Source organism: Telmatherina bonti, assembly GCF_933228915.1.
Source record: "Telmatherina bonti genome assembly, chromosome: 1".
Taxonomy (NCBI): Eukaryota; Metazoa; Chordata; class Actinopteri; order Atheriniformes; family Telmatherinidae; genus Telmatherina; species Telmatherina bonti.
In genome coordinates, this window is record NC_136619.1 from 20,228,955 (window position 1) to 20,252,868 (window position 23,914).

The 23,914-nt window shown below is 42.1% G+C and overlaps 1 protein-coding gene across 2 annotated transcripts; it reads right to left on the reverse strand.

Moving 5' to 3' along the window:
• Positions 1-1,045: 1,045 nt before the first annotated feature.
• Positions 1,046-23,214, reverse strand: ahctf1 (AT hook containing transcription factor 1). Of its 2 annotated transcripts, XM_079245217.1 has the most exons (40): positions 23,034-23,214; positions 21,168-21,294; positions 20,721-20,871; positions 20,461-20,563; positions 19,909-20,089; positions 18,709-18,916; positions 18,272-18,388; positions 18,035-18,119; positions 17,745-17,895; positions 17,382-17,514; positions 17,081-17,262; positions 16,840-16,901; positions 16,485-16,613; positions 15,433-15,523; positions 15,161-15,250; positions 14,838-14,978; positions 14,567-14,671; positions 13,897-13,993; positions 13,555-13,678; positions 13,383-13,439; positions 12,735-12,881; positions 12,218-12,408; positions 11,986-12,130; positions 11,728-11,859; positions 11,376-11,523; positions 11,027-11,177; positions 10,834-10,932; positions 10,549-10,693; positions 10,195-10,410; positions 9,402-10,071; positions 9,049-9,234; positions 8,745-8,850; positions 6,837-6,958; positions 6,423-6,745; positions 4,084-6,294; positions 3,562-3,832; positions 3,234-3,410; positions 3,063-3,148; positions 2,325-2,413; positions 1,046-2,149 (listed from the first exon to the last, which is right to left on the reverse strand). In XM_079245217.1, exons 2-40 carry the CDS (start codon positions 21,286-21,288, stop codon positions 1,951-1,953), a joined length of 8,142 nt encoding a protein of 2,713 aa, XP_079101343.1. In that variant the 5' UTR covers positions 21,289-21,294; positions 23,034-23,214; the 3' UTR covers positions 1,046-1,950. The 2 variants fall into 2 exon arrangements, with proteins under 2 accessions (XP_079101343.1, XP_079101342.1); XM_079245216.1 differs by lacking the exons at positions 16,840-16,901; positions 17,081-17,262; positions 17,382-17,514; ... (7 more) ...; positions 21,168-21,294; positions 23,034-23,214 and having other exon boundaries at positions 3,562-3,802.
• Positions 23,215-23,914: the final 700 nt, after the last annotated feature.

The following is a 23,914-nucleotide window of genomic DNA, read 5'->3' on the forward strand; positions in this document are numbered from 1 at the left end:
TGGAAACAAATCCAACTTACTGCCAGCAATACGGATCGAGTTCTGACACCTGTCATACAGAGCAAGTCAGCCCGTAAGAGGGGATCTGATCTCCTGGAGACTGGTTATGGGAACTCCAATGCCCCCTCCAGGATCTTGAAGAGGGTATAGAGCTGGTCCACTGTTCCGTGACAAAAACCACACTGCGCCTCCTTCTGAGGTTTGATTATGTGACTGTAGTTGGAGCAAACCCTCTGGTCCCCCGCCGCCCCAGTCTGCCAGTCCAGAGGCGCTGTCCCAGACGTCCATGCAATGCGGCAGAAGAGGACAGCCCCATAGCAGCCAGAGTCTGAAGAACCTCTGGGACCTTGCAACCAAGGAGCTTTATAACCCCCTCAGCCCTGGAGATCAAGAGAGCCCACCCCCAAGTCTCCCAGCTCTGCTTCCTCATCAGAAGACTTTATTCCTTCCACGGTCCCACAATGTCCTGAGTCGAGGTCAGCAGCCCCTCATCCCCACTGCAGCGTCAACAGAGCACCGCTTCCCCCTCCTGAGTCGCCAGATTGTGGACCAGAAGTTGTTTTCCAAGGCCTTACCAAACTCTTCCCATGCCCGAGTTTGTACCTCAGCGAGATCGGCTTCACCCTCACCTAATCCAGCAGTCTATGTTGCTGAAGACGCCTGGCATGGTGGCATTTTTACACCACATTCATGTCCATTTTTATGGCCTTCACAGGCATTTAACTTCTAAACACAACCAGATCTGATGTTTAAACTGTTCTGTGTGCCTGAAGTCAGAGAAACTGACAGTTAGATCATGTCAGGAACAGGTCTCAGCTACTTGTAGAGGATAAACGGAGGCCCGCATCGCCTCAGGGGATGACTGCACAACCGAACACAAACTTACCTTACACACAAACACACCCCACAAAAAAAAAAAACAACCAACCATGCAATCAAAGACATCAAAGAGATATGAGGAAGGTTTTCAAGCTTTCCCGTTTTTATCAAAGATCAGTCATCAAAAATAAGACATTCTACATACATTCATCAGAAAATAGCCGTCTCAGATGATGGTTGCCATAAAATTGAATTCAACAATCCTATAAACATGTCCCAAATTAAGTTTAATGTGCGAAATGCTGTGCAAGATTCAATTCTTTAACAGTATGTGTCCCTATAATGTACAACCACACCCACATCTGCAAACAGTGCAAACTTCCACACATTAACGCCCCAAATCGAGTTCAATTTTAAGACTAGAGCACAGGCAATCTGATTCGATAATCCAATGAATTAAATGCATCCCAAAAACATTTAAAAGTCAAAATTAACATCATCGTTTAGGATTTATTTATTAACTTTATTTAGAACATAGCAAAGGACTATTTACAAATCCAGCAGTGGAGATAAATCTGCCAGTTTGTTGCTTTTTCCTCTTAAATAGAAAAAACAGCAGGCCTTGATATTCTAAAAGTAAACGGCGTCAACACAAAAAAAAGAAAGAAACGGAAATAAGAGAGAATGTAAATAACACCTCGTCAAGAGAGGCAGGTTCACTTCAGTCAGATTTATTCATGGGAGCCTCTAAAATCCTGCACTGATTGCTGTTCCTTGTGCCATCCTGCGATGAGAATCGTCCTAAAATGGTCAACCCAAAATGGCCACGGATACGATATCAAGTTAGTAAGAGGGATAAATGTAAACTCCAAAAATAAAATCTTCTTTATCACACTGCAATTCACCAGTGTGTGTGTGTGTGTGTGTGTGTGTGTCCCAAAAAATATAATTTCCTGCTCACGTCTTCCACTCTAGTTTCAGCGGAGAAGTCACTGTACAAAGCGCAGAGCTGGAAGGCGGTCCAGTAGGCAGAGCCACAAGTTCACGTATGCTTTGTTATGTTTTTTTGGATTTATTTGACAGCTTCATATCTTCAGGCGGATGTCTGTGGTTTGCTGTTTAAAACCAAACTCAAAGTTTTCTTCTCCGGGTGACGGGTTTAGTGAAAACTGTGTCCATTACTCGTTTGCGTCGCAGATTCCTGCTGGTGGTTGGTGCCTCTCCGTCCTTAATCCTCATCAGCGCTCTTGGGAGCGGATCGGCGGGACTGGGCAGAGGGGAGACTGCGTCCACTTCTGCGACTGGAAGAGGCTCCGAAGCGGTTCTCGATCTGACGATAAAATAGGCAAACAGAAAGGATGAGTAGTTTTACTTTCCATGCTGCCTGGTGAGCAGAAATCATCCCAAACCCCTAAATTTATACAGTTTCCATAAATAAATAAGACAAATAAAATATTGTGGGCGGTCTCAATCTGAAATGTATCAGTTTTCCAGAATATTCTTACTTGGCTGTTCGTTTGCTGGTTTTTCTGCTTTTGGAAACCCCCGTTGTCATCTCCACATCTGGGTGATCCTCTTTTGAAGAAATTTTATCCTGAAGGAAGATGAAGGAGATCAGGAAAAATAAAACAAGATTAACTCCTCTTTGATCATTTCTCCTGCAAAAGTGAGTATTATTCCTGATTCAGTTTTCTTCATAAAGCTTCATTAAACTGAACAGTCTGATAGACAGGGTGAATCACGGGAAAACAAGCTAAAGCAAAACCTCTTTCACACCGATCATCATTACATCTGGCCTGAATAAGTGCAGTTGTACATGTTGTTCTGTCTTTCCTGTCGTCTCCACCCCAACCAGTCGAGGCAGATGGCTGCCCTCTCTGAGCCGGGTTCTGCTGGAGGTTTTCTTTCTGTTAAAGGGGAGTTTTTTTCCTTCCCACTGTCGCCTCGTGCATGCTCCGGATGGGGGATTGGATCGAAGTCATGATTCGATGCAATCAGTTGGTTTCTATTATAGGCTATGTATGAATTGGCTTGAAATGATGTGTCTGTAGAGTGCCCTGTGACAACATTGTTGTGAAGTAGCGCTACACAAATAAAGCTGAATTGAATTGAATTTCTGACAAGATTAACTATAATGTGAAAAAACACAGTTCAAATGTGAGGACAAATTTCAACTTCCTGTTTACTATTCTGGTTTAACACTGAAACTCGGCCTTTTTAACAAGTTAGATAATCTGACTTACCCGAGGTTCGTCTTTGACTCTGCTCCTGCTGCGAGTCACAGGTGCCTCAAACTCCTCACTTGGCACAGGAGACTCTTCACTGTGAGCTGACAGCCAGGCAACAGGAAGGTCAAAACCAGCAACGAAACATTAAAAAAAAAAAAGCAACACACTTATCGGCATTCAGCGTACCTCTCGTTCGTCGTCTTCGCGAGGGCGAGTAGATGAACGAATGCTCCCCTGAGCTGGATTCATGCTCTTTATGGTCACATACCAGATCATCTGTCACAGGAGGCGGAGATGAAGCCTGCTCCTTTGATGGCTTTGTACGGCTCCCTCTGGTTTTCTCCACCTTTGCTGCAACACCACCTGCATTTATTGGTTAAATATTTACATTCAGAGTGAAAATAAAATGCAAAATGTAGCTCAATTATTTAAACCACAACAGTTGGAGATAAATGCATACTGATGGCATCCACACCGACACGGCTCCTTAAGCGCCGCATGGCCTGACTCATACCTTCCTTCTCTTCTTCATCTTTCAGTCTCTTGATGAGAGCATCTGCAACGGGGGTTTCAGAATCCACCTCTAATGGCGAGTCCAGGAGGAGAAGGTCTTCCTCGGGATGATCCCAAAGTTTGCTTCTGGTCAGGCGACGTGAGCTGGTCGGACCAGCATTTGTGTTCACCTGGGACTCCGGTAGATCATCACGTCCTTTAATATTTTCAGTAATAGTTTCTCCTCTCATCTTCCTCGTGCTCTGAGGGAGGGATACAGGAACCAGTTTCACCTGAGGGTTTTAAATGTTAGCAGTGAATGATGGATGGATCGGATGTGTTGTATGGAAAAATGACAATGAGATGAAAATTATACACAAGATTTAAAAATAAAAAGTTTATGGATAAATTCATCAAAACAAATAAAAGAATGATGGAAGTCGTACTAGTGATGCAGCAACATGATCTGAGTTGATTAAATGATCTTTCTCCCTAAATACTAAGATTATCAGCACAAAACCGGAAGTGCCTTCCTGAATCTTACCTGTGGATACATATTGAGGGTAATCTGGCTGGACCGTCTGGTTGTCCTCACAGTCTGTGTCTTTATGTCCTCTTCTTCCTCCTCCAGCAGAGCCGGTACAGCCTCCCATCGCTCCGTCTTCGCTCTTCTGGAGCTGCGTTTTACAGGATGGACAGGAGACCCGTCCTCTACCTTTTCTTCTGCCACCATCTCAAGTGGTGTTGGCTCCACCACACTGCTGTTCGTTGTCTTTCGGCTGGACCTCCTGGGAGTCCTGCTTTTGGACGGGGTTGGAGTCCTGGAAGCTGTTCTTCGTCCAGCTTTTGATTCCACCGCCTCATCTTCTTGCTTCTCCTTTGATGCCTGACTGGCCCTTGTTGCAGTGGCCCTCTGCGAGCGTCTTGCTGGGGAAGACGTCTTGGAGACTGACGCAACCGACGTATCGTTCTTCATAGCCTCCACCTCCTCAACCTCTTCTTTAGGAAGATCTGGAGGAGTTCTGCGGCTACTTCTTTTAGGTGTGTCGGTCAGGACTTTGGTTTCTTTGGCCCCTTTACTTTTTCTAGGAGTACAGCTCGCAGCAACCAGAGCAATGTCCCCCTCATCTGGCTCGTCTTCTGTAACAGGAGAGATGAAAGTAACATTTCTTCCTCTCGTCATCCTCCGTGTTGGAGTGGAAGGTGCCTTCTTCCTCTGAGAGGTGGGCGTTTGTGGTACCGGCTGTTTACTTAGCTGGCTAACACCACCTGCATTTAATACTTGCTCCGCAGGTTTCTTTTCTTCATCATCCTCTTGTCCAACACCCTCCTTCGTTTCCTCCTCTGACTTAGTTTCTGCCTCTTCTGATTTTACGAGGCCCTCCTGCTCCTCCACAGCAGGCTTCATCTCTTCACTGAGGGGATTCTCCGTTCTCTTCTCCTCGGGCTCCTTTGGTTTTTCAGCTTCCTGCAGCTCTTCAGGCTTCTCAGGATCTTCAAGCACCTCCATCTCCGCTGGATTCTGCTGCTCCTCAAGCTCCTGGAGCTCATTGGGCTTTTGCTGCTCCTCAAAACTCTGCAGCTCTTCAGGCTGCTCAAGTTCCTGGAGTTCCTCAAGCCCCTGTAGCTCTTCAGGCTCCTGCAGCTCATCCGCCTTCTGTTGCTCAAGTTCCTGGAGTTCCTCAAGCCCCTGTAGCTCTTCAGGCTCCTGCAGCTCATCCGCCTTCTGTTGCTCAAGTTCCTGGAGTTCCTCAAGCCCCTGTAGCTCTTCAGGCTGCTGCAGCTCATCCGCCTTCTGTTGCTCAAGTTCCTGGAGTTCCTCAAGCCCCTGTAGCTCTTCAGGCTCCTGCAGCTCATCCGCCTTCTGTTGCTCAAGTTCCTGGAGTTTCTCAAGCTCCTGCAGCTCTTTAGACTTTTGCTGTTCCACATTTTCAGGCAGTTCCTCAGGTTTCTGCTGCTTCTGAAGTTCTTCCAGCTCCTCAAGCACCACCTGCTCTTGTGGTACCTCCTGCTTCTCAGCAGGTCTTTGCTTCTCCTCCTCAACACTTTTTATGGCCACAGATTCTTGGACCTTCTCAGCAGGTGGAAGTTCTCCAGCTGAAGTTGGCAGTGAAACCGAAAGAGCAGCAGATTTTTGCTCATCGGGCAACAGTTCCAACTCTACATCTTTTTGCTTAGCAGCGTCTTCTGTCTCCTGCTCTGCTGCAGGGTTTTCAGTCTGCAAGTCTGTTTCAAGCTCCACAAGTTCTACTTTCTTTGATATGTCAACACTTTCCTCCAAGCTCTCCGTCTCTTCCCGTTTGTCTTCCTGTGAAGCTTCTCCAGACAGAGAAGTATTCTGCTCATCTTTAATCAAAGGAATAACTTCAGCTTTGGTCAAAAAGGCATCACTGACATCCACTACTTGAGGCGGAAGAGACGGCTCAGACAACTGAAGATTTTTCTCATCAGGCAGAGCGTGGGCCTCCCTCAGACCATCTTCATCCATATCCAGCATCAGAGAAAAGCTGTGGTGGGTTTCAGACTGCAGATCGGCCGCCACCACAGCCTGCTGAAGCTCAGGAAGGCACAGCTGCGCACCGTCCGCCAGGCTGTGTTGTCCCTCCACCAGCTCCAGTGGCACCAGAAGAGTGGTAGAAGGTTTGAGCTCCACGAATGAGGACTCCTGCTCTGCATCCTCATCTAGCCCCATCTCTCCATCATCTGTTCCCAGTCTCACCATAACAACCTCACCCTCCATGTCATCCTCTACCATCTGTAAAAAGCCAAAACATACATTTTGTGATATATGGAGAACTGCAAGACACTTTAATCTAAAATGACTTAGACCATTACAGTACGGTAAAGTCATGCTACTAACTAGTCAGACGGACTGGTTTTTACCTTTATCTCGGCTCCGGATGAGATCAGAGAGAAAGCAGCGGCGTCGTCCTCTGACAGAGCTGGCAGGAAGTGTGTGTGTCCCTGCTGTACAAAGACTGAGCTGGACTGAAAGGGTGGCAGCCTCCCATTTCCCTGGACCTCATCAATGATCTCCACTTCACTACCAGAGTCTTCTTCTTCTTCTTCCTCCTCCGCCTCCTCTTCTTCACCTTCCTCCTCCGCTTGATCAGATGACGCTTCTTCCTCCTCCTCCTCTTCGTCATCATCCTCTTCCTCAGAAGTATGACTAGAAAGCTCTTCGCTATCATTGACAGTCACGACAGCTAAGAGACAACAGCAACAGAAGGGAAGGATGAGTAAACACTGGAACGTTTGCACCACCGTTCATGTACGTGTGTGTTTAATGGTCCTCACAGTGGGAGTCTGTGCCCGTCGGCTCCGAGGATGTCACGGAGGTACTAGATTTCTGGACAGTGAAGACCTGAAGGGCATCAGCGGCTGCTTCTTCCTCCTCTTGATCCTCACCTAACGCCTCACTGGGAGAGGAAGAATGACGGCAAATTTTTAACATGTTAAAAAACAAGATGGTTATAAAACATCTATTAACTTAGAAAAAAAAAATTATATGTTGAGTTATACTATATAATGGTAGCAAATTTATGTTTACAGGAACACTTAAAACAAGCTAAGATCACATGTTGCCATGGCAGTTAACTGGACTACTCGTTGTCCATGTCTGGGAGGGAATTGTTAAATTCAACTATATTAAACATGGTGGTTTAGACTGTTTAGACATTCTGCTGCTTTTAGCCTAATCTGAGGGAAATTATTGTGCATTTAAGCACAGCCAAGTTCCCTGCACAGAAGATGTTTTAAAGTTACCAGAAAAGTGATTTGTGTAAAAAAAATAAATAAATAAAAAAAAAAGTTTATTAGTGCAGCGTGATCGTATGGAACTGCAGCAGCTTCTGGCACATTTAGCCATCTAATAAAAGAAAGTGAAGAATAAAAAAACAGTTAACCAAGGTTGTGATATACAAAAATGTTTTACTGGTTTTATGAAAAGATGCACAGTATCCTTTTACTCTTGTGTCGTTAGTGGCTGCTTCTTCTCTGTACTGGAAAGAAACTGTGGAGCTAAATTGGTCTGAGTCTAGATGAGCTAACAGACAGATGGGAGGACAGATTAGATTCTCATTTATATAAAATTTTTTAGACTTCATGAAAAGTTCAAATGAATATATTTTGTCAGACTGGCACATTTTAACTCTGAAAGGATGTTTTTCATCTAATACACAGTAACTCAAGGTTTATTAAACTAAAAGTTGACCTAAACAACCAAAACTATCAAGATCAGTCATGCTTGTGTATTTATGACATATTTATAATGATCTTGTGACAAAGTGGGTAAGATGCCACAACCTGTCACTGTTGCTTAACACAAAAACGGCTAACCATATTGTGTTTGAGTTACTGGTACTTTTCTTTATCCTCTCAGTGGTAAGCAGACACCAACTATCCTGGGTTTGTTTGTGTTCTGTTTTGTATTTGACTAAAGTTACAATATGCAACCACTTGTTAAAATAAAGATGCAAACCAACAGAAATAATTTGGTTTAATATTCTGTTTGCTTTGTTAATGAAATGTTTAATATTATTGACTTACTCACTATACTTATGTTCTAGGACCAAAGGGAGGAAGAGCTGCTCATGTTGGTGATGTCACTGGATGGTACCAAGTATGGGGGAGGGACTTGTATTGTGTCACAGGAATTAGTTTGTCTTTTATAGGATATGTTTTGTGTCTGATGTTTGTGGATGGGGAAACAGTTTAGAGGGTTATCTGAGGTAACGGGGAAAGAATGACAATGACTATTTAGTGTGTGTACCTGAAAGGTGGAAGGTGCTGGGGATGTTGGGATTCAGGTGTGAGGGTATTTAAAGCTGGCATTTTGTTTGTCCGCAAGAGCAGAGATTGATGTAGCAGGGTGCATGTTAGATTACTTTAGGTTTATTTGATTTCAGTTATGTTTAGTGGGTAGAATGTAATTTGTGTAATGATAATTTTCTATTGTGGTTTTCTATGTATTTTATGGCAACATGCACCGTTGCACAATAAATTCTCAACTTGTTGGAGGACTTCTGCCTACTACCATCTGTTAGTCACTCTGGCCACACAACCTACAACAGATCTATTAACTGAGTAAACTGAAGCGAGAATACAACCATGCACTTTGAGATAAATGACAGATTTTCTGCATTCCTCCTGAGAAGAAACATTACAGCCAAGGCTTTCTTTTGTGCAAGGAAAAGGTGGACACACCTGTTTGAAGAAGTCTGCATCTGTGATGCATTGTGGATCGCTGAACGGGTTAGTGGAGGAGATAGATCACCACCAAAAAGATGTTGCTGTACAAACTCAGTCAAATCTAAAGTTAAACAAACACAAATAATTGGTACTGAGTCAATATATTTGCATACAAGTTAAAAACTTAAGCAAACTTCTACAGTTCCCGTCCCACAGCTGAACTCCCACAGTACAGTCTGCGTCAGGAAAGACTCCTCCTTATAATGCAGAGTAAATAACTCAACTTCTAACATTGTTTCATAAAAATGAAAGACTGGACCTGTTGACTGCTCCAGAGCCTCCTCTGCTTCTTTGGTGGTTTCAGTTCCTTCAGATGGTCTAGTTTGCTCAACGCTCGGCTGAGGAGATTCGACAGGCTCTGACTGGACATCCAGTTGTTCATCTTTCACCGGAGGATCCGCAGGTTTAATCTCAGAATCTGAGATCTCAGTTGTCTCATTACCAGCTGGAAACATACAAAAATGTGTGTTAGAGAAGTGCAGCAAAATGAATACCATTTACACTTCGGAAGCATCAGTGAAACAGTCTGGAGATGTCGCTGTGTGAAGATATCGCCACGTTTCACACAGTTCTGCAGAAATATTTTCATTATAAATTCTGAAAACGACTCACTTTGTTGGAGAGCAGACGGCTCCTCTTGGTCAAGCCTTGAAAGATTTTCCTCTTTGTCCTCTGACTTTATTGCTTCATTCTCTCTTTTGGGCTCAAGTTCTTCCTCATTTTTTGCCTCCTGTTCCAGACCACTCTCCGCCGCATATGAAAGGGCTCCGTCTTCTTTCACAGTCTCGTCTTCTTTTTCAGCGTCCTCTGATGTCGGGTTAAGAGACTGCTCGGTGGTTTTTTCAGACTTTTCGTCTGTTTCTTCCTTTTCAGTCAGAGATTTGATGTTCACTGTCACCACATCATCATCTTCCTCTGCAGGTAGTCCAAGCCCTTCTCCAAGGTCTTCTGACAGAGGGGCATCATAATACTCCAGAGTGGTGTCTGTTGACCGAACAGATACCTGACTGGTATCAAGGCTCAGACTAAGGTGGGCCTGCGTTGTGCCTGGTGGGCTTGTTTCTTCAGAGACTTCATGCGTGGAGGATGACTCGCTCTCTGAGCATCTGAGCCGTGCTGATGAAAAACCACCCTCTGGAGGCAAGAACTTAACACGAGGTTGTTCACCATCCTCATTTCTATCTTCGTCCTCCTCGGCCAGCTGTGAAGACCAGTTGTTATGTGTAGCTTTGGATAACGTTGAGCTTTTGGTCAACAAGCTGATTTCACTGTCTGCTGCCATCTGCAGAGAGAGGGAAAAAGAAAATTGAAAGACATTTAATTATGACACACAACTGTATCTGCCAGCCTAAACAGTGATAAAGAGCCTAAATAAACACATCTCCAATCCTATGCCTGGGTTTACCCCGTTAGTCCATCGGATGCCCTTCTCTGTTTCAGGGGACTCTGCCTCTTCAATGAAGGTGATCCGGCTCTCTTTGCTGCGCAGTGGGGGGGTGATGGAGCGCCCTGGAGAGGCAGAGGGCGTTGCAACAGGTGTTGGCCTGAGGCTGCTGCGCAGGATGGACTGAGGGGTGAAACCTGAAAACACCGGCCCAGAAGCAGCCAAGGCTCGGGCCCGCTGACGGGAAGATGGATGAAAAGGATGAGCAACAGATTGTGTCCATAGCTAAAGTATTGCTGGTATTATTTAAAGGTTTTTGGGCACATTTAAAGTAGAGAGAGAGAGAGGAAAAAATATCCACATTTGTGTACTCACTTTGACAACCTGCGGTGTTTGTAGCAAACTGAGTTCAGGTGCTTTCCTGAAGCTCTTTGGAGAAATCCAAGAGCTGGGAGGTCTGGGAGGGCTGAGCAGAGGCTGAGGGGTCTGACAGGAGGGATGTACCACCAAATCCATCAGCCTTACATTTAAGAGGAAGAAGGAATGCAAAGCATGAAGGAAAAACAATGATGACTGCATAGAGAGATACCGACACAGGGTGCTCTCTTGAAATATGAAGCACAGCCTGCTTTCCATTCATTGTCATTCTAATGAAAGTACCTTGACTTTCGTCTGGAGGTCATGGTGATGGGAGTTCCAAGGAAGGGGTCAGGAAAAGAAAGCTTGGGGCTGGGGGTCTGAACATCAGCCACAATGGGACTGCGAGAGATAAAATTGAAAGAGGAGTTTTTGAGAAGAGAAAAAGCAAATAAACATGATGGAGCAATCGTTAACCTAGGAACTGCTTTCTCACCTCCTTGCTGGGGAGGACTGCGGTGTAGCGTCTTTTCCCAACCACACCTCCTCAATCTTGGTGAGGACATTGTTGATAAATCCAGCCCTGGACATCACCTTCTCATTGCCAGAGCGCTTGGTGATAGTTGACAACGGCTGTGGCCGAGAAACTGCAGAGTGCAAACCAGGTTGTTTAAACTTAATAAATGTGTTATAATCAATAGATTAAATTAGGACAAGAATTTCTGCAAAATCCAACTAAAATATGTTGATCAAATAGTTATCCATGTGTAGTTTTAGAGTATAAAACGGTTTTGTAAGACTGCCATGCACCAGCTGATCTGAATGTGAATTGTGCAGCTCCTTACCGTCTCTATGGATGACGTAGGGATGCTGGTACGGCTTAGCTCTCTCCGTTGCCAGTTTCCTTTGCACTCTTGGCAAAACCTTGCCATACTTCTCCAATATAGAGTTTCTGGTGTTGGATCTCTCTTTAAGCTTTGGATCTCGCTCATTCTAGGCACAAAGACACAAGAGTAAATGTCGTTGTGAACATGGGGGAAAAAAAAAAATCGTTCACAATGATGCGATGGAAAAATCTTCTGTTTATAAACTGATTACAACTCATGTAAATGTAAATGAATCCAAACATGAGAAAATGTCACACCCTGTAATAATACTGTGACAGTTAACATTTGGATGAACTTTTGATGAACATACCACCAAATTAATTTTGAGGCTCTGGTTGAGCTGCAGAGCAGGAATGTATTTGGCTTGCTGAAGGTAATGAACCAACAGCAGCTCTCTGTTCTGCAGACCACCGGTACCCTGGAGAAACTTCTCCAGACATTCCTGAAACAATCCAAACAACAACAGGTTCCAACATCAATGTTATGAATCTAAAACCATATAACAGATTTGTATAGAAAGGAATAAAGGGTGTGAAAGAAAGTGATGAAATTCATCTCCCAGTCCCACCTGTTCATTGAGGCCCAGTGGCAGTTTGAGCAGCTCTTTGATGAGGCCCAGCTCCTGGCAGCTCTCATACAGAAACCCCAGCAGCTCAGTGATGTTCAGGCGATCCGAGTGCTGCCGAAGTAAGCACCACGCCTCGATAAGACACCTGCAAGAAGAGCCGCTGGCTGGTTGGTAACAATAAAGCAAGACAGCTGATGTTGTTACACAGAGAATCATTTCCAGTTTAACTCACCTGTTGTGTAGCAGGACAGATAAGCACAGTTTGGCCTGCGAAGTGGAGGAAATTGGGGGCTTTGAAACATGGAAGTATCGAAGTGCCACTGATTGTTGACCCTGGCACATCAGTGCTTGCAGGATGCGCTCATGCTGCCACTCAAAATGAAACTGAGAAGCAGCCGGGTGCAGGAGCAGCTCGAAGGAACTCTGAGACAAAACAAAGACAAGTTTTAATGGAAGAAAATAACGTTGATTTCATGTATGAGTTCATTAAGAACGGATTAAGGTAAATGAAGTAAATGTGACAAGCTCAGAGAAAGATAGAGTGCCTCATAAGTTCAGCTAAAACAACAAATAAGCCGCGATTCACAAACTAGTCAGCGGAGATAACCTTAACCAACCCGGATAAGAAAACCTCTCACTTCATATCATACATACAGTCTGAGATGGCAAAGCTTTGTCATTAACATGAACAGATCTGGAGTTTAATGGAGTTCAATTGTGTGTGTGTGTGTGTGTGTGTGAGTTTTTACTTGGTGGTCATGATGATCCAGAAGCCAGAGGCCTTGTACAAGTTTGACCAGTCCAATGGGTATGGCAAAAGCTGTGGGGAAAGACTCCACTGATGCTCCATCCTTATTGGGGAAGGAGTACATGACATCCAACAACAGGTAGATCACCTAGAAGAACAGGTCAAGGATACTACCAACAAGGCGTGGGAAAATCAAATCGAAAAATCGAATGTTGGGATATCTTGCTTAACCATTTTAAAATCAATTTTTTTGGTTTAAAAAAATCTTCCCCCCCCCCCCAAATAAATAAAAATAATCCAATGTGATTTTTTTTGTCATTTCTATTATTTTTATTGATCTTTTTACTCGCCTCCTTGGGCATTATAGCCGCAGAATGAGGGTCTGGCTACTGTAATTGAAATCAAGGAAAATGACGAGCAAAATAAAAAGTTTTGTACTTTTTTTTGTTTTTAATCTACAAAAAAAAAAAAAAAAAATCAGCAATATTGAAGAATTGTGAGAATCCCAATTTAAATCGAATCGGCACTCAAAAAAAAATTGGAATCGGATCAAACTGGGACAAAAGCATATTGTCACAGCCCTACAACCAACAATAGGTTAACTTTTAGATAAGAAAAAAAATCATATTGGGAGTAAAGATAAGGATACAATTGCATGTTTGGAAGCTTCATCGATGTTGTCCAGCAAATAGATGTCAAGCAAAGCCTGTGAATGACACATGCAAAAGGGAAATCTTTCCAAAACTGCTAAAATTCCATCAAAAAGGACATTGGATGGTACAAAATAAATGAATTCAAATACATAAAATCCAAATCCTTACATGCAGTGTAGGTGGAGGGTATTGCCCTGTTCCACCGTCATCCCTTTTCCACAGGTTGGTCAAGCGTTCCCCACACTGGCTGACCAAACCATCAATCATGAGGCAGTCTGCACACCACTTGTTCCTGAAACAACAGTGGAATATCTGGGAACAGCTTCGACCATCAAATCCTGAAGGAAACTAAGTCACTGGGGAAACCTAACATGGATTTTATAAACAAGGTATTTGTTACAAGTTACGCATTATTTTAAATAACAGTATTCAAGAAGCATAACTATTAATCAAAATGTAAGTGAACTTATTGGTAAGACAGAGGATGATGAAGTTGCATTCTTCACTCACTTGGCCAGCCGGGTCAGCTCCTCTCTGCGTATGGTGTAATAGTTGCTGATAACTGAGTGAGTGTAGAAAGGCCTGGAAATCTGAAGAGCATCTTCATCTGGTGGTGGTGGGGGGGGGGGATTCAGCAGGAGGAAATACAGATGAATGCAGAGATGATGAAGGTTGTGGCACCAAAACTTCTTTTCATTCACTGTCACAATTAAGTTTCTTCAAGCATAAAGACCATCACACATTATTTTGTCTGAATAATTCGGACAGCAATATTTTTTATTCAATCAATGTAAAGTCATTGGGAATACAGCTAGTCTCTGGTCCGGTTCAACCTGACCCCCTGAAATTGCTTCTCTGCTTCTTCCAAGCTAGAAAAAAAGATGCTGAAATGGATCCTTAAATGATCCCACAGACATGGAAAAGAACGTCCTTTCTTTCTTTTCTTTTTCCAGCATCAGCAGAAAATATTCTTCGCTTGATGTGGAATCCATGTTTTTTGTCGTTTTAGAATCTTCCTAATTTATTTGCAATTTTGTGTTTTTTATTCACAATGAGTCCTTTTAAAAAAATCTTCCCAGAAAGCAATTGTTCTTATTGATAACTCTTTACAAGTTTTGTGCTTTCTGACAATAAAAAAAATCTTCATGACAATGTCTCATTGATGCCAGCACCACTTTACCTGATCCCTCTGGGAGTAATCCAGTTCGACAGAACCAGAGCACCACTTGAGCATACTTGGAGATCAGGCTGGACACCATGTTCTTGTTCATCAGACCTACCAGACCTACAAACCAAAGAAAAACACAAACATTCATTTTATTCAATAAACACAGTGAGTCACATAACGCTCAACACTTGTTAGAAAAACAAATAAAAACTGCTTCAACTGGTTTCAGTGGCATCACATGCAAATATGTGTGTTTTTGCATCGGTGTGGCTATGACAGACACCTTTCTGTGTGAGCTCCTGAGCCTCACTGAGCAAGCAGTGGAAGATGGCACTGAGGTTACTGAGCAGCCTCTGACTGTGCTGCAGCAGCTGCAGAGTCTGAGGATCTGTGAAGTTGGATGAGCTGTCGAACAGTGGAGCACCTGCAGTATAAACACACCAAGAGGGATACATGCATGTAAGCGTAGACTGTCCAATCATAAAAAATATAAACAAACTATAAATCTTCAATAAGATCATGAATTCCAAATTAGAGTTTGTTCACAAATAACTTGGATACTGGAAGTATTCTGTGAGCTTCTTGTCTACATAGAGGTAAACTTACAGATGCCATCCAGTTCTTCCTTCGTCTGCACTACTTTGTTCCAAGCCCAATCCAAGATGTAGCGCAGGTTCAGTGCAGAGCCTGGTTGCTCTGTTCAAAAAGCACAATTTAGAGAATTAGATGCGTCTGTGGCAAATTATCAGAGAAGTTTTGTAAATATATTTAGCAGTACATATGTAAAGCAAGAGTGAGATCATCTCCGTACTGATTTAAATGAAAGTTCGGTAGAGTAGTTTCAGAAAACAGCTGACAGCATGAGCCGAACATCTTACCTTCTGCGGTCCACTGCTTGATACAGCCAGTGATCAATCCCAGCGAACTGGTCTCCACTGCTGTTGACAAGACGGCATCAAGCTGTTCCTCCTGAAGGTCAACACCATGGGCAATTACAGCAACAAATACACATTTTTTACTTTTAAAGGTTGTTTTCATGGCTTCAGTGTTGAGGATCAAGTTTGTTATTTGGTATTTATTTCAAGCAGCGGTATTTATAGCAAAAACAGATGACACATGCAAGTCTGTCATTTTTCTAACGATGAACCGTGTAACAAAAACCAGGGGGGGGGGGGGGGAAGCAGTTTTCCCTGAAGAGGAATGGGAAGAATAAATTATATTTTATCCCGCCTCATTTCTACATCCAAATTACTCGCAACAACTTTGCTGATACATACAATACATACATAGTTACATACAAAGACTTTTTCACTGCAACTTTGGATTAAGTTTGTACTGATCAGACAAGATCTAAGCTATGGATAACAAAATAATACATGTATTACCAAGTAACTTAAGTGTTAAATTCTAGGTGCATTACCACAGGCAACAGAATTATTACACTGTTATAATCATTTTATACCAACAATGGTAAAGGAACAAATAATACCAACAATGGTAATAATAGACAGCATACCAACAAGCTAATGGACAACAATGGGAGTGAAACCACAACCACAGGTAACAGGAGAGACAGCAAAGTTTTATGGAGCCATAAACTAGTGCACTTTGACACATTAAACACCCTCAACCTCCGTCTCCCCTTGCAGTTTTAGCCTCCAAACTAAGCAGCTGCTAAATCTGCAAGAGACCTTCATAAGATAAAGTTTGTGATCTGTCCTTCCAGGGCTGCTGCATAGGCATGGGTGAGGTGAGGAGGAAACCTGCTTCATATAAACAACTTGTTGTAGGATCAGAGAGTGTTCAGAAATCCATAATAATTAAGATTTTGTTATGAATATTGACTTCCTGACAATAAAATGATCTTAGAGAAAGCTGACTTTGGTTGTCTGTGTGTTGAAGTAATGATGGCCAGCATGTGTGTATGTACCTGAGAGAGGCTGGATGCCTGTGTGTCGGCCAGGCGAGATGAGAGAAGGCCAGACATAAGGCAGTGAGAGTAGCTAGCGGAAATGATGTCACTGGAGCAAGGAGCCGCTTTCTTCAAAAAACTTAAAGTCTGTTTGGAATTATAAAGGTGAAATTAAAGATAAGAACATTTCTGTATGGTTAATCATACATTCGTCATAAATAGGACATCTTCCACAACACAAGGACTCAACAAACAGGCTGCAGAAAATGAACTGTTTGCATTTTCTTCAGCCATTTTCCAAAAATGAGCAGGTTTAGCAAAACGCCAAAATATCAACATGGAGAAGTTTTACAACTTAACAGCAAAAACTTGCCTCTTTTTGATATCCAGAACAGGTCAAATGCACAATTCCAGAGTTGAGCAAACAGGTAGCATCTGAAACATGAATGAAAAAAACGACATTAAAGCTTGTTTGTAATGGAAAATTTTAACTCTTAACAGGAACATGCAGACTGAAGGGACACGTGCAGGAATAAAAAAAACAAAAACAAACCCAAAACAAAACAAGACTGTCATGAAATTTAAAAAAATTGTGATAAATTGTTTAAACCTACCAAAGTTATACGTTGTGGGATTAAAATACTGCTCTGGTGGGGGGCAGGTGAAGGGCAGACCCCTGCTCAGGCTACGCTCATGTACCATCACATCAATGAGGCTGTGGGGGGACACCATCTGGACCACTGGATCTAGAGACCAAACTGCCAGGTAGGGACAATTCTGCAGAGACTCTCCAGTTCTAACAACAACAACAACAAAATATTGTTAAATACAACTTTTTAGGAACAGACAGTGGGCATGACGTTACCACCACATGGCAACTTTTAGATGCCAATTCAGAGTGAAACTTTACTTTACCTTAAAGAGTCTGGCATCTGTGCGTGGTACCAGCGGTTGATGTCAAAAACCCCAACGAAGGTGGAAGGAGTTCCCTGACCGTAAGCCTTGACTTGCCAACTAAACATAGAGACACTGGTGTCTGGGGATGCAACTGGAAAGGCAATGAGATGGGAGTGGGGGGGGGGGGGGGGGGCAAAGAGAGAACAAAAGAAAAATGTGAGTGAAAGTAGAAATTTTATTATAAAAAACCCATTAAAAACTGGAAAAGGCAACAAGAACACATTACATGCTGGATGCAAGAGACACACAACAGGACTGTTGTCTACACGTTTCTAACAGCAGCACTGAAATGTTCAGGAATTTCTGTAATAGTAGGCTAACCTTCATTCATACTGTCATCCCTGTCAGGATGGTGTCTGAACTTCTCGATGGTCTGGCAGCTTAGCAGGCGTGTGTTTGTGGCCTGGGACCTGAGCGGGAAAGATGTACCACTTAAATCCTGGCTGTAACGTTCCTCGCAGTACTCCAGACCCTGTGAGAGAGAGAGGAGGACAAAGAGGTGGCAGGATGGAACATGAAAAGTAAATACGCTGGGCATTTGTCAGGTGTCCGCCTATAAAAGATGTATTAATTAAAATAAGCAGAGGAAATAATAGCTACAGCGCACACACCTCATAGAGGATCTTCCCAGAAGCCAAACACTTTCTTTCACTGAAGGCCAGCTGAAGCAAGTGAAGACTGACCAGATCTCCCTCACTGTGTGGGAGAAAAATAACACAGAATAAAAATAAAATGTTGGGAGAAAAAAAACCCAAAAAAAAACAACATGTACTCCCACTCTGCCTGAACTACGGCACACGAGACTAAACCCTGATAAGGCGAGTTAGAGAGCTGGAAGCAAGACTTACAGGTCCTGAGATGACTGGACAGCCCAGAGGTAGCAGCAGTTTCTGGGGTCATTTTCTGGCTCCTGGAAGGTGAAGGCATGTACAGGCACCTGGCCACCTTCCAGCTGCAAGTGGTATCTGAAAATAAAAGCAGCAGCAAATAAATAAATAAATAGTGGATAAGCATCCATTTAAAGAACATTGAAACATTTATTACAGTTATCAGGTGATATATCTTCTGCAAGTATATATAATACACCCTAAAAAGTCAACAATATTTTCAAAGGAACTGTAATTTACTCTTTGCTTTAATTTCCTCTGTTGCTGATGAAAGAAGCCGAACCCTGTTTGCCGTCCTATAACCAGTAACTCAGTAGAAAACCTGCCATACTACAAGATGACCATGTTTCAAAGGAAAGGCTTTCAAAATACAAGAGAAAAAATATACAAGAACTCACTCCTTTTTTAGAACCTTCAGGTTCCAGAGCTGCAAGTATCCATCAGAAAAGCCGACGGCCAGCTGATTGGTTCTGGAGATGTACTGCAGAGCTGTGACACCGACGCCAGCAGGCCCGTTCAGCTGCAGACAAAGATGTCGGCCCTGCCTGGTGCTAACCTCCCTGAGCCTGGGGATATCTGTAGGGGATTTGGTCACTACCTGGAGGTCTGCAAGCAGATAGATGGTTGTAATAGTTTAAGAAACCTTTAGATCTTTTTTTTAAATTTAAGCTCTGCACAAGAAATAAGTGATAAAAGAGAACAAATAAAAGATAACTTCGTCACACATCCGATACTACTTGTGTGTGAGAGCAAAAGTAATTGTGTATTATATGCTCATAGAATCAGATGGGACCGCGTTGTGCAGCAGTAAGTGCAGCTTAACATTTCCTGTTTCACACCAGCTCAGAAGAATTTTAACCCACTTCTCTGAAAGTGAAGTTTTAACTCTGTAGTGTTTCTTTAAAGAAAATCCCTTTTTTGTTTGCCGTAGCTTAACTTGTCCCCGTCATCTTTAGCAAACGGCAGATAATCAAAATGTTTTGATTTTTTTGACAACATATGACTTTCTGGTTGTGGAGCCACCGTGGAAACAGTGTTGTCTTGATGAGTCATGAACATTACTAGTAGTCACTGTGAGAGAGCACATTCCCGAAAATAGACTTTGACCACTTAGTGATCTTGCAGATTATCCATTTTACTCAATAATGACAAACCAGTCATGGGGGACGTAACGGTGGTCTTCACTTTAATCCATCTATACTAAATATGTTACCTGATGGAGTAACTTCTTTTTGTACAGTTGGTTGACTTATTCCAGTCTAAACAACTTTCTTGCTGGAGTCCAGAGAGACCTGACTTACTGACACCAATTTTCATTTTTAACTCTACTTTTTATACTGCTCACAGGAACTAAATATAACTTCATGTTTCTTAATAAATACATTTATCATTTGTTTATCTGGAAAGAACAGATGAAAATCAATGGTTTTAGATCCTATTAATACAAAATAATGCTTAAAAGTGCCACAAGAGACATAAAAATGCCAGGGTAATTTCTTCAAAGCTTGTGATCTAAAATGTGAAAAGCAGCAATTTTGAGGGTAAAATAAAAAAATTAAAACAGTCAAATCTGCAAAACTACATAAACCCCAACTTACCTGACGCCTCCTGTTCACTTTGGCTGCAGGAAAGATCATCGAGACAGAGGTCCACCAGCAGGACGTGACCAAGATCTGTTACTACAGCAGCAATGCCAAAGAACCAACGCAAGCTCTGGTGAAGGTGCTGCGTAGACGTGCTTGCGCCGCCATAACTTACTAGTGGCTCAATTGCTGTAATCTAGATGACAGAAGAAAAGCAGGATCCAAAGGGTTAAGAGGATGATTAGTTTACACATGTGGAATTATTTTATTGTAGGAGGCAAAAACAGAACAAACTGTGAAAACAGAAAAAACAAAAACACCTAAGTGACCATCAGCTGTAAGCAGAAAATACTTACAAGCTATGATATCAGTGATGTAAAAGAAAACTATGGACTTTTTTAAAAATTAAATAGTTAATATTCTTTAGGATCTCAATCTTTGATGCAATCTTGACATGGTGTGTTGATTATTCCAGAATTGTAACATTTTTATTTAAAGCTTAAAATGCACTATTGCCCAGATCTGACAGCAGAAACAAGGAGGGATCCAGATGAACAGCCAACTTACCCTCCCAGGTATAACCACAGCTTTAACCACCCTCGACAGCCCCAAGTCATAAAGACACAGAACGCTGCCTTCTGCTTCTTCCAAGCCAACCAACAATCCAGACCTGACAAATTAACAAAAAAAATTAGTTAAAAATAGCAATTGTCTCATCTTTAGTTATATTGTTAAATATCCACATAGAAGCTGGAATTTATTTCTTAACTGCGCATCAAAAACTTAAAAGACATGTATATAAAGAGATAGTGGAAAAAAGTTCAAACCGTTTGAGCCAACTGAAGTCTCTGGCAGCAAGAACACTTGGCGGGTGCTCTCCTCCTCCACTAAAGCGGTACGCAGACAGCCGTTCTCCTGTCACTGCATGGACCACCTCAAGATGGGGTCCACAGGCCAGCCAAGCCAACCCACTGCGACCTTCACACACACAAAGACATGAAAGATTAGATATCATCAACATCCAATTTGGGTTCAGTTTTTTCCTGAGGTAGGATGTGCATGCATTATTTCAAGTACATATCTTACAGCTGCAACCAGCTTTTCTAGAATTTGAATGGAGTCATTTTCTGACTTGACTGTTCAACTTAATAATCATTTAACTTTCTAATGAAATAGCTTTTGAAATGCATAATAAATATTTAATCAAACAACTACAAATGAGCACGGCAGTAAGAAAAGACACATTACTAGAAAAATGATCCAACTCTACCTACCAACACTGAACTTGCCCTGCAGAACAGAGCCCAGAGTGATTTCATCCTCTCCCAGAGCATCAACAGTTGCTCCTGAGAAAGGCAGCAAGCTGCTGGTGACTTGAGCCGACAGGTCATGCATTGTTTACTGTGTAAACAACAAAAACAGGAAATGTCAGGAAACAAGTTATTTACTCTTCACAAATAGCTCCATCAAAAGACTAAAAAAAAAAACCAAAACAAATCTAACGCATCATACTCCTTTTTTTTTACCAAAATACTGCACAAATAAATAAATAAAAACATACTCCCCAACTCCTACTTCATCATAAGCCACCTAAGGATTCAACTGGACAAATGAGTTTTCAGAGCTCAATAGAGGTCTTTCTTTCAAACTCCAGTTGTGCCTCCAGTTGTCAGGAACTATGCTGACAGCTGGAGCTGAAACTCTGTTTGCTTTCTAATAACAACATGGCCTCTGCTGCACATATGTCGCTATGTTTTAGCATGTGACCAGGAGCTGAAAAATGTTTGTTCTTCCCCAGCTTTGCCACTGCAAAGTGACCCACCCAGATAATTTTATTTATAGGAGTAAGGTCGAAGTGGTGCCTTCAAGGCCCTCGCAGTGTGTAGAGTTTGACACAACACTGCCCTCTGTGACCAACAGAGAAAACACAGTGGATTCAAGTGAAATCCCGCGCAACATGCCTGTCACTGGCAGCCACATGAAGCAGGAGGTGTAGACATAAGACACCACAAACAAAACAATGGCAGTCTTTGAGCTTAAAAGCACCGCAATATTTTCATATTAGTGAAGGAGACATAAATTTACCAGCAGGACGCTGATTCAAACAGAATGATTAGCTGCACTTCTCAACGTCTGACAACATTTGCAGTTACAATGCTATGCTTTTTTTCTCATTAATAATAATCCAAATATGTTCCAAATAATGAATTAAACTCTAAAATGATATCACGAAACATATTAGTAAAGATTTAAATGTTATGTAAATCAGCCGAGGATGTTTGGTCATTCGTTAGATTAGCTTAATGAACAGCACTAGCCAGCATTAGGCTAACTTTTCTGAATGTAAACAAATCTACTTTCGTATAATGTAAAATGTTCCGATATAAAATAAGGACAACGGTAACAAAATGCTCAGGGTGTTATAACGCAATGTAGGGCTAACAAATGTTAGTAGCACTTTTTGTTTAGCTAAGTTAGCAAGCTACCGAGATTAGCATGCAAGGTCACGCAGGATTAGTTTAACCAATTTCACCGTTAAAGTTAAACTAGCTAACCTGATGTTAGCCTGGGGAACACGGCATCATGTTTATGTTGGTGAAGAGCGATTTTATAAGTAATCGGGAGTGTGCAACATAAATGAGTTAAAACGCTGTGTAAAATGAATGCTTAAAGTAAAGTTAATAAGAATTTAAATAGAAAATCAGGGTGATTTTCGACAGTAGCTTATGCTGCTACTTTTGCTAAGGTTGCTAACTTGGAGTGATGGTGTTAGCTAGAAAATCTCACCAGTGTTAGATTTGTCTATTTTGAATGACATCTACAAGGAGCACTCTATTAGTAATAGAGAGTTCAGGTTGCTTGTAGTCAATCATGAGACTAAACTTTACTTTTATTCTCGGACTAAGCAGATGGGATGTTTATCAGGCTAGAGCAGCTCCAACATAACACCTAGCTGTAGATATCTCCTAAGACTTTCTACCATAATGCCACACTCTGTTTCTGTAAGGTGTAAGTAACTTTCTTACTGTAAAACCTTTGCTGAGGACTATCCACTGTAATTGAAGTTAGTAGCCCATGTTAGCCCTGTTAGCTTTGAAGGTGCTGCGATAGAAAACGTGATGCAATGTGCAACGAGCTACCTGTACGAGGATGTTGAGAGCCACGACTGCTTTGTTTTTCTTGAAGAATCCCCCGGTTCTTTCCTCCTTCTGTCATACTCCGATCCTTTGCGAAATACACCTCATATGAAGAGCACTGAAGGAGCTTCAACTGTATCAATCACGAAAGGTGCCACTGACTTCAAGCTTCCACAACGCGAAGCGCCATTTCCACGGTGGGAAGTTGCTCCCTGCACTTCTTAATTCTGGCACATAGCTACAGCAGGGCGCACTGCCGCCCCCTGGTGGTTGGGAAGACTTTGCTAAAGCCTGAGAAAATTGCATTGGACGTGGAGAAGTTATCTTCTTAATCCTGTTGGTCTTGTGATAACCCTTTGATACATCATGTCCACTACAGTGGGAACCTATTTAAAGGCTGTTTTCTAGTACCGTATATTAATAAGTGAGGATGGCAGATTTGAAATTTTGCCACTTCAGTGGACATTTGAAGAGACACACAATGCACTGCCACTTACTGAAGAATAAACCAATGTGTTAGATTTCATAAATACACGTACTTACCAACTTTACCTTAAGATAAACAGCATAAGAATTATGAATTAACAGCACAAGAATATAATACTAGTCAATTTCTATGCCATATTTCTTTTGTGTAAATATGACAATATATTATTTGATAAATATTTTTATAATTAAATATTGAAGACAAAAACTTCTGTACGTCTATAGAAGTAAGATATTGTATGTGAAAACATGTGGCATTGTTTTTTTTCTTTTTAATAATTCATGCGTCAGAGGTTTAAGGTGTTAAGAGAAGATACATTTTATGGTAGTGTGGCATCTGATATTTAGAGGGAGGAGCAGCAGCAGTAGTGAGGAAGAGACCGACAGATGCTCTGCAC